Source organism: Acanthochromis polyacanthus, chromosome 14 (assembly GCF_021347895.1).
Source record: "Acanthochromis polyacanthus isolate Apoly-LR-REF ecotype Palm Island chromosome 14, KAUST_Apoly_ChrSc, whole genome shotgun sequence".
NCBI lineage: Eukaryota > Metazoa > Chordata > Actinopteri > Pomacentridae > Acanthochromis > Acanthochromis polyacanthus.
The window spans coordinates 17,325,366-17,336,771 of NC_067126.1; the positions used below are offsets into that span (position 1 = coordinate 17,325,366).

The following is an 11,406-nucleotide window of genomic DNA, read 5'->3' on the forward strand; positions in this document are numbered from 1 at the left end:
GACTTGCAGCTGTAATTGCAGCAAAAGGTGGCGCTACAAAGTATTAATGCAAGGGGGCCGAATAATATTGCACGCCCCACTTTTCAGGTTTTTATTTGTTAAAAAAAGTTTAAAATATCCAATAAATTTCGTTCCACTTCACGATTGTGTCCCACTTGTTGTTGATTCTTGACAAAAAATTAAAATTTTATATCTTTATGTTTGAAGCCTGAAATGTGGCGAAAGGTTGAAAAGTTCAAGGGGGCCGAATACTTTCACAAGGCACTGTACAACAAAGCATGTAGTGAAATGGCTAGGCTAAGTCAAAGCATGGATTCTCCAAGAGAACAAACTGCAGGTAAAAGAATAACTTGCCTATGTTTATCCAAAATGTGGGAACATTTTCGAAAAAGATCCAACCACCTGGTACTCATTAAGTACTGCAAACTGAAATGATTGATCACTCCAGTACAACTTCTGCATGATATCTGAAGAGAAGGCATGCTGGAGTCCTGTTAATATGGGCAGAAATTTGTGCCAGCAGAAATTAAATGTAGATTATTTATTACTGAATTTGTACACAGAGGTTTATAGAGAGTTCCTTTTCACATCATCACTTAGTTTTTATCTTGATATGCAGCGTACATGGGGGACCATATATACACAAATGTATGTCCACTAAATTTAGTCTTTCACAGCAGGACTCCACTTAGTTCTGCACATATCTCGAGTGTAATTAATTTTGGAAGTGAATGCATTTGGGACTCTAACAGCAGGGAGTGTTCAGGACTTCTCAGAAATATCGTTAGCTCTTCTGCCAATGAATAGTCCATTTCCTGCCATCTTACATGAACAGAGATTATGTTTTAAGTGCTGACAATACAACTCAAAGCAAAAGTTCCTGTGGAGATTGACTTGAGCTTAGCATGTATGCGTGTTCCTACCTTTCTACTTTAGCGTCAAGGTTTTCTTCGCTCTGAGAACACTGAGCAGCATGGTCGGAAGATGCAGTCTCTGCAACAGCCTCTGTGGCTAAAAAGCTGTCCTTATCCGCTGCACTAGAGAGGGATGCTATATAGAACAAGAACACAAAAGGAAACCAGAGTTAAGGTGCTGCTTGATGTCGATAAACAGTATAACCTCACTGAGGACTGCTGGCTCCCATTTCATGAAAAGTTTTCATTATTCTAGTTAGAGCTGCTCAGGGATCGTAATCCAAAACGTTGTTACATTTAGTCATTGTCACCTCATGGTCCACTAGCTGTCCATTGTGTGTACACATTGAAAAGAAACACAGAGTTCATACACATCCCTGGCAATGTTAATGGGCAACATGCTTGACAGGTGGGTGACACTTAATGGGCTACACATAGATTGCCGTACGAAAGTATCTTCCCACTACAGAAAGCTTCTATTTTTGCATATTGATCACACTTCAATATTCAAGATCACCAAACTAATTTTAACGTAAGACAAAGATAACCCAAGAAAACAAAAAATGCAGTTTTTAAATGAATATTTCATTTATTGAAGGAAAAATGCTGTCCAGCCCATATTGTCCTATGTGGAAAAGTAATTGCAACCTTAGCTACCAATCTACTAAAACACCCAATTTATTTGGCAGTTGGATTCTGTTTCATCAGCTACAGCCATGTATGATTACTGCCAGGCTCGTTAAATCTAAACATCACATGTACATGATGCCCCGTTCAAAAGAGATTCAAGAACACATTGAAGAAGAGGGTAGGGAAGCAGTCTCTTTGTTTTAAGTCAATCATGCTTTTTTCTTTGCATGTCCACTGTTGAGCCTACAGTCAAATTGTGTGGCAGGTAACACTGAACCATTTGTCCACAGGCATTCTGACTACATTCTAGTTTCCTGAGATAGGTTGTTGTAATAGTAGCTATAATAGCAGAAAAGTTTGGAGTTCTGCAGGTGCTATGCTGCCTTTGAGAAACAGTCCTGTGACCTGGTCAGGACGCTTAGTACTTGTGCGCCCGCCTTGGCAATCCACATCCACAAATTTGACTCTTATTTTAACAAAAACAAATGAGGAGAGAGAGGAGGTGGCTTGTGAAGAACGGGAGGGTCCCAGTTCAGATGCACCTAAAGACAAGAATGTCTGTGCAGGCAGGGAAAGTTTGACTGACTCTGTTAAGAAAATAAGTATCCCACTACATTGACGTCAAAGACGACAATAATACCATGTACAACATAACTAATCATCCAGGTGTATAGTTGGAGGTGAATTCAGAGAGAAGGTAAAACGAGAAGGAAATTACAGTATCTTAGAATTTAGGATATATTTTAAAATGTGTTCATGTAAAATATATAATTTAGCTATGGTGCAAAGGAAAATGCCCTTGATGTCCACTAGAAAGTGTTTTTGCAATGGCTTCGTGTTTATTTTCCCAGCCATGACAGATCTGTGCACAGTGAAACTAGCTAACTGGCTGGTACCCAAATCAAGGCAGTTCATTCCAACGTGAACAATGAGCTAAGAGAGAAAAGGCAGAAAGAGTTGACTCAGTTCAGAAACCAACCAGGTTCTAGGAGGTATCAGGGAGAAACTAAAAACCACAAACAGGCATGTCATTGGGAAATTACCAAATAAGTGAATCCTTGGAAGCGAGGGAGCGGAGCGACCGAGCCGGGGGGCGGGTTTGGGAGGCCGGCGGGGCCCCCCTCCCATGCAAGAAACCTTTGAAATTTAAAGACTGAAATGGTGCATTCTGGTGAACTCTGACACCTAGAATTCTTTAAACATGAAGGCTTAAAAAATGTCTGTATGGGACCTTCCAGGCACCCCCCAAAAACAGCACAAAGTCATGTTAATGCGATGATACCAAATATTTATACTGGATTCAAATTTGAATGAGCCACATAAAGTCATCACTATGTGTGCTTTCCGATCGACCATGGGAGTGAGCCTCTTCTGTTGAGGAACTTGTAGGGCAATGCCACTGGGTTGTTGTAAGTATAGACATAATAAAGAGTAGACGCCGCATCAACCGCTACTGTCCATTGGGGCTGACGAGCGGTGGGGTCGCCATCTTGGTCCGGTCAGCTGCTCCACTCAGCACTGTTTGACAGCGCATTTAATCCATCTTAACTCTGAATATTAAACTGATTTTCACGCGTTTTTATTTTTTTGCTGCAAACGTCATACATGTAGCTATGATACAGGACAAATGGCAGTAAAGTCAATTTTAATAATTTGAAGAGACAATATATGATTACACTATATATACATATATAAACAAAATACTGACTAATGAACACATTTCTATATAAAACTATATATATATATATATATATATATATATATAATATCATTTTCTGATATATCTTTTTTAATATATATGTATGAATTATATTGATTAATTTTCTCTGATATATTGATTATATCAATACTCCATCTATGATTTATATATATTCATTTTCTCTGATATATAACTTCTATCTATTGTTTTATATAGAAATGTGTTTATTAGTATTTTGTTTATATATGTATATATAGCGTAATCATATATTGTCTCTTCAAATTATTAAAATAGGCTAATTGACTTTACTGCCATTATCTGCTTCTCTAACATATATTAGTGTGTGTGTGTGTGTGTTTACAGTGTTTGCAAAATACCTGTCTCCAGTCGAGCTTAATATCAGAATATTCTATTACTGTTAATCCCGCTATGAATATTAAAATACGCTGAACCATTTGTCCTGTATCATAGCTACATGTATGACATTTGGAGCAAAAAATTAAAATTAAAAATGCGTGAAAATCAGTTTAATATTCAGAGTTAAGATGGATTAAATGCGCTGTCAAACAGCGCTGAGTGGAGCGGGTGACCGGACCAAGAAGGGCGGCCGTATTTCTCGCGGCGCAGCAGCCCGAGCGGCGTCTAGTCTTTATTATGTCTATGGTTGCAAGTACACACTACTGATCCCATATGTTTGGTCCTGTTGTCGCGTCTCTTCCCTCCGCCGGGTGAAAAAATTGCTGGGCATTTGGTGGTTAGAGCGCTTTTCGTACAATTTCCTGGCATGATTTTTCGTTTTCATGTGGTCTATCAGCGCTTTGCATCCTCTGTCGCTGTATTTTGTCTCATCGTCGCACACCATGCACCTCGCTTTCCCAGCTACATCTAACTTTCGATAATGCTCTCCAATCGTTGTTTCCAACTCGTGCTTTTGCCAGCGCACTGTTGACAACTACGTGCGATACAACCCTATACCCCTTACACCCTATATTTTTTTTTCTCATCGAATTTGGGCGATTCACGTTGGGTCTCAAAATTGATACCTCGATAAGCGAATTTTCGCGGATCCGCGACCAAATAACATGCCTGCACAAAAGTTGAAAATGTGGAGTTGGCAAAGTTGAGGAGTGCAGCCAATCATGAAGAGACATAAATGAAACACAGGATTCCAGACTTGGAATTGCGATCATGGCAAAATAATATTTATATATGTTTATAGAACATTTATAGCAGGCTTCCCATAGTGCACTCCGTTGTGTGGATGAATGAGGTAAAAGAAAATGTGTCTCATGAGACCAGACTACCTTCTTCCATTGCTTCATGGTCCATTTCTGATGGTCACATGCTAACTGCAGGCGGTAGACAAGGGTCAACATGGGCACTTCATCTATGCAGCCATATACAGGTTGAGGTGCAATGCACTGCATGCTATGACAGCTTTATATCATAGAATTTTGGATTTTAATGGCTTGTACAACTGCTCTGTGAAATCAGACTACAGGAGCCAGTCTTCACTCTCCACAGCCATTAATGAGTCTTGAGCACTAATTACCCCTCGTTGGTTCACCAGTTGTCCTTCACTGGACCATAATTACTAGGTGCTCATCACGGCATAGCAGGAACACCCTACAAAATTTGCCATTCTGCTGATCACTGAATACATCAAACTGCTTACCAGGTGTCAGTGGTTCCTGCGTTGTGGCTGATTGGTGTACACATTATTTAGAAACTTGATTGCAGATACTGTTTGATTTTTGTTCCTGCACAACTCTGAACTTTTCTCTGCATTTTTCATACCTTCAAATTAGTTACTTTAAAGTCATTTGATGTACCTGATGTCAGCTATGCTTTAAATATAAATGAGCAGGACTCATTTTGTAAACTTGCAGCACTCTAAATTGTACTCATTTATTTCTCTTTGAGTGCAAGGTTTCCTTCCATTTCTTTCTTCTTCCATAATTTTCTGCAAAAAGACTACAGTGGTTTCATTTCTGTGCTAATTAAGCTAAAATGAAGTTGAAACAGACCTCAAATAACAAGAAGCACCCAAATTATATATGCCAAGTGAATAGCCAGATTTAGGTGAACTCACCTTTTGTTGTTTTTGTCACTGCTGCAGGGGGTGTGGCTACCGCTTCGGCCATGGCGGGCACTGCTGGAGCTGAGGCAGGTTCTGTGGCTGTGCTGTCAGGTGGGCTCATCCCTGCAGGGCCACTTGCCTCTGGTAACACTGTGGTCCCACCTCCAATCTCCTGAGCGTGCATCTGTCAGGAAGCAAAGAGAAATATCACCTTGCAGATTCAGTAGCTTTGGTAGCAGGAGCTCATGTGTTAGAGCATGTGTCAAACTCAAGGCCAAATCCAGCCCCTCGTGATTTTCACCTGTGATGATCGGCCTATGTTTGACAACAAAAAAGCAGAATTGGATGAAATTATCAGGTTAGGTCAGGAATGACACAAGGACCACCTCTTTAGATTGTGATGCGGTTTACAGCCTGGATCCACAGATTTGTTAAAAGTTTCTGTACCACTGATAACGGCACGCATCACTGCAACTATGACAAGTGACTATGACTACCTCAGCTGCCTACTAATGATCACATGACTCCGATCCTACGACAGATCGACCACTGCAAACTTATCAGTCAGAAATGATACAAGAAAGGAGCAGCTTTGGCAGAGTACTACGATCTCTGAGTGCTTTTCTTGCTTTTAATCTGTTAGCTACAGAAGTTGTTCAATTCCAAAGTGAACAGTATGTGTCATTTGCCAATGGATGCCTCAACTTCTTTATCGCTTGTACATATAAACCAGATGATTTCACAATGTTGCTGAGTTGCAATGGTAGTAGCAGCTGTCATCAAAACAACAAAATTATATCACACTATATTTTAGTCATGTAATAACTAAACTGGTTAGTGGTTTGACTTATCTGCAAATTAGACTATATACAATGGTAGTGTCTACAGATACGGACCTGTACCCGTAGCCCACAGACTACGGATACGGCACTTTCCATTTGCCAGACAGATACGGACCCAGTTTTTGTATCTGTACCTGCTTAACTCTGTTGATTCTCTTCATCAGCTCTTCAGCAGGCACACTCCCAGCGATGACCTCCAGAGGAATCCCATTCTCTCCGATAAAGAAGCTAGCTGGTATGCACACCACTGGATCTTCAAACATGGGCGTTGAGGAACAACATCCCAGCAACTGACATTTTGCAGTACTCAGTGCTTACATAAATAATATCATTAGCACTCTTAGCTGACCTACAAATAACACTAAATTGCCCTGAGTAGGTGAAAAAATAAAACAGATAAGAAAGGAATGACAAAAACAACAATAGACCCAATAAATCAAAATACTGAGGTGCCACGTCAAAAGCTTATCTCTGCTGCACTGCTCTGCTTTACTCTGGGCCGGTCAGGCTCTACAGTGCAGCATTTTACCAAATATTCAAATGAAAATTAGAGTACAAATGTGAAAAATTATTTGGTCACATTGGTAAGTCCGTCTGAGCTCTGACAGAGAAGAATTGTTTTTAAAAATGCATGGAGTCACTCAACTCTACAGCAAGTTATCATTAGCCGAAAGTGGTGCACCTGTAGTAAGATAATAGTTTTTAATTTTTACCAAGTGACACTGTTGGTGTCACCAGTTAAAACAAGGAACATCACCAGAAGCAGTGAACATCACCTGTCACTGTTCTGATGACAAAACAAAATGAAACCAGTCACTGGGTCTGTTTGCTTCAGCAACAGGGTCTGAGGTCTTCTCTCTCGTTGTTGTATGTTGGCTTCAAGGGGAAAATCCACATGCAATTAAACTTCATTCATATTAAATCAATTATTTATGATTAACAGATTAAGAGTTTTCAATCCCAGCCGTAAGTATTTTGATCAAGTAGCTTGTGAAAAATTGTGAGAGAGAAAAATGTGCCACATTGATAATCTGTAGCTGTTATTGTGGTGCAAGATCAGCATTGTATTTATCAGTATACCATTTTATTACAATCCCATTTCAAAGTTGCTTTGCTGTACTTATATAACACAGATGAAGCCATTAATTCTACATAGTAACAACCCAAGGTATGCACTTAATGGTTAAGATAAATGTGAGCAAAAATCTCAATTTGTTGAAGTTGTTGGAATCTACATTTCCCTCTTGAATAATCTTTGCCTATTTGGTACAAATTGCTGTTGCTGCAGTCTAAAACTAGACAGAATGACGGGTGTACATTGGTATTACTTGTAATAATGCACACAGCAATGCAATAGGCAGTGGCAGAAACTGTTTTCAGCTCTCAAAAATGAATCAGCCATAATTGTACTTCACCTTCTGTAGTAGCCCTACATCACTTGAACCATGAAGGAATGGACAACACTCAGAACATCAAAAGGATACAGATCTGGGAGAACTGCACACATATGTCGCTGTTGACAAAGACGATACAACATCAGATCGTAAAACAATAGCAAACACATCAAATCAAAAGCAGAGGAAAATTCTATATTTCTTAAGTTGGTCTGCACAAGTTCATTTATCACTGAGGTCTGCCAAATTAAATATCGACATACAGCTGTGAACAAACTTTTCCATACACTTGTAAAGACCATGTATATCTTTGCAGTCTTGAGATTCTAAGGAGTCCTTAAAATCATAGTTTTCTATGATGGAATCATTGAACTGCATGTCTTTCTAACATAAAACTATCATGCATTTTGGGTCTGTAATAGATTAATTATTATTATAGGGCCTCCGGAAATATGACAAAATCTGCTGTTTCTAAAATGTACATATAGGAACTTGAATCAACAATTTTGGTAATGTAGAGAGCTGTGTTAATCAAAATTTTGAAGTAGCATTGCCTCTTAACTTCTTGTGTCTGATTTCAATTGACTACAGCTGCTGATTCCTCTGAGCTAATGTAAATAAGACTCATCTGATACAATCATCAGACTCAGCTAGAAACACAACTATGGGAAAGTCTGAAGGGCTCAGCAAAGATCTGAAGAAACAAATCATTGACCTAAATAAGTCAGGACAGATCCCTGGAGCCATTTCAAAATAGATACCGATCTCAAAATCAACTGTGCAAACAACTGTTTGTAAGTCTAAAGTGCATGGTACATTTGTGTCATTGGCACAATCAGAAAGAAAACACAAACTATCACCTACTGCTGAGAGACAACTGCTCAGGATGGTCATGAGTCAACTTAAAAAAAAAAATCACTAAAAAAGCAGGTCTGCAATGAATTACAAGCTGCTGGAACAAAGGTGTCAGTCTCCACAGTCAAACGTGTTTTTAGATTTTTAATGGACAGAGAGGCTGCCATGCAAGAAGGAAGTCCTTCCTCTACTAGCAGCACCTTAAGACTCCACTGAAGTTTGCTGTTGATCACCTGGACAAAGAAAAGGCCTTCTTGAGGAAAAGTCTGTGGCAAGATGAAACAAAAACTAAGCTATTTCAAAATATGTTTGAAGGAGAGAAGATGAGGCCTTTAACCCTGAGAACATCAAACCTACTGTCAAGCACGGTGTTGGTAGTTTGATGCTTTGGGGCAGTTTTGGTGTCAGTGGAACCGGTGCTTGAAAGAGGATTATCTTCACATCTGTAGGAAAATCTAAAATCCTCAGACAAAAAGTTGGGTCTTGGTCACCAACAAAATGAGGACCCCAAAGACACATCAGAAGTGGTAAAGCAATGGCTAAATGATGCTGGAAATAAGAGCTTAGAATGACCTCCCAAAAATCGCAACTTCAAGCTAAAGCTGGTCAAATATACAACCAGAAAACTTGCCAGATGTTGTGGATGGCTACCATCTAGCTGAGGTGGCAATGGAAATTTGACATGCCAAATATTACATAATATTATTGTCACATTTCCAGGAGACCTATAATAAATCTATGGAAAAACAAAAATGCCGGATTCATGTCACTTATGTGTTTCAATGATTCCGTCATAGAAAATTTGAAGTTATAAGAGTAATTAGAAACTCCAGACTGACGTGATGCACATGATCTTGACAAGTGCAAGGGAATTTGTGATCACAACTGTAAAACATAGTTTTGTTACCGTCAGGTTCATAAGCATCACTTAAACTTATTTTTCAAAAACAATGAGGAGTACAATACCAGAAAGCAGACAGCACAATTCATGGTGGATTGTTTTAATTTCTGCCAGTATTAAAAGTGCCATTAAAAGTATCTGTCCCCTAACAAAATAATCCACTATTGAAAAAATACAAGCCACTCTTTGTCATTTGTCTTGGTAAATCTCCACCATATTTCACTGAAGAAAATGCTGTTATGTAGTTAACTTCCAAATAAAGTTCTGAACCGTGTATTGTGCATTTAATGCAACAGACCAATACCTCTTGGCATCAACTTTTATGGCCACACAACAGTTCCGTGCTGCCTCTGATACTCTGTGATCCTCCCAGCTCGACATCAGCTGCACTGACTGTTCATCGTCCCCTAAGGACAGAAAAAACAGTGTTCAGACATTTACTCACAGTTATCTTGTCACGTACTGTCCAGAAAGCTGCAATAATAGAACAGCTAACAAATACCATCACTGCTAATACTGATGCAATAATGACCCAAGTCAAACTGGTGACGGAAGTTATCAATTAAAAATGAGTTCCCTCGACTATCATGTTACATCTAAGCCGACTGTAACCGTCATATCAGATACCCTGACCTGTTCTGTCATAAACACGATTCATTTCTTACATCTAAAGTGTAAAATCATCGACCTGGCCTACAAAGAGCCATTCACGGACGCTAGCTTTAAATTAATCTCTTTAGGCTATTAAGGACAACGGGCATTGTTGTACAAAAGCTGTCACTTCCAAATATTATAACGTTGCAATCAAATATTGCTGAGCATCAGATTTGTGTTTCTTCATTTCTGTGCTTTTGCTTTCGGTGGGGCACTGTACTCCGATCTTCATGGCGACATTTATTTCTCTGACAGCTGGTTGGCTATGCTAGCTGGCTAATGCTACCAATGCTAGCTGGCGCTACTGCTTTTCAGCGTTATCACTTGTTACAGACGCAGTCGAAAGAAAGCAAGATGGCTCATCTTCACATATATACTGTTACCTGTAATGACAACAACAAAGACGAAACTCCGCTGTTTAGCCAAGTTAATGGCCTCAGGAATTGAGCCCTCAAACCAAAGCATCTCGGCGACCTGTGTTTCTGCTCCTTGGCTAGTGACGTTGTTGACCACATATGGTTGACCAGCTAATGCTGCATTCGCGGTGCCTCGGAAGTAGGAAGGACCTCGAAATTATGTCATTTTCGACCTCAGTACGTTTGATTAGTGGGGGGAAATACTGTCCGCCTCCAGGTGTGCTTAATTTTGTTTATTTTATTTTTTTTTACTTTTTTTTTTACGAATGATATATGTTCATGAAATTCGTGTAATAGGAAAAACTGAAGAGCTGAACAGTCACTTCGTTCACTATTTGAGACATTAAAGTCGTTAAATGCAGAGAAGTGCTATTTACCTAACGTTTAATGTGCATGCTGCAACTTTGGGGAATAACGTAAAGTTGAGGTTGAGGAACCTTACCCGAGTTAACGAATCGGGATACCGAGTTGCTTGTGGCGATTTTTCATTTCAAAATCTGGGCACAAAAATTCCGAGTTTTCAATTTCCAGCGAATGCAGCAGAAACTATCGAGTAGTCATATGTCAGGTTCTACTTCCGATCCGAGAGCATGTCGCTGATCAGCTGGCAGGAGAGATACACCTCAGGGAAGACGAATCACAGTGATGTGGACAGATAGACACCAGGTGGTGCTAGAGCACCTGCCTCTTACCCTCAGTATCAAGCAGGTGCGATTTGAGTGTCAACTTTTTTTTTCATTCAAACATTAGCCACACACACACGGCCTGTGCCATGCTGTGCCGCGCAGCGACTCCCCCCGCCCCATCTCTTCACGTGAACACAAGGAGTGGACGCGATTGACAGCAGCTGCACAGCCCACAAACATGTCCACTTTGACTGTAGCCACCAACCAGATAACACGTTAATGAATCAAGTAAGCCTAAGTGGCCAAGCCATACGGTGCATTTATTTGTCTTTGTTGTGGAGAAGCCTGTCTCGTGCAACGCTAAACAAACAACGATGCCTAAATTAGCCAACTGC

The 11,406-nt window shown here is 39.9% G+C and overlaps 1 protein-coding gene across 2 annotated transcripts in view; it reads right to left on the reverse strand.

Moving 5' to 3' along the window:
- ubxn4 (UBX domain protein 4) overlaps positions 1-10,503 on the reverse strand; it is a 21,856-nt gene extending 11,353 nt beyond the window's left edge. For both annotated transcript variants that reach the window (XM_022219651.2, XM_022219650.2), the window contains exons 1-6: positions 10,353-10,503; positions 9,620-9,722; positions 7,650-7,678; positions 6,300-6,418; positions 5,336-5,507; positions 924-1,050 (exon numbers count right to left, since the gene is read on the reverse strand). In XM_022219651.2, the coding sequence (XP_022075343.1) occupies positions 924-1,050; positions 5,336-5,507; positions 6,300-6,418; positions 7,650-7,678; positions 9,620-9,722; positions 10,353-10,434 (632 nt within the window). In that variant the 5' untranslated portion in view covers positions 10,435-10,503. The remainder of the gene's footprint in view (positions 1-923; positions 1,051-5,335; positions 5,508-6,299; positions 6,419-7,649; positions 7,679-9,619; positions 9,723-10,352) is intronic.
- Positions 10,504-11,406: the final 903 nt, after the last annotated feature.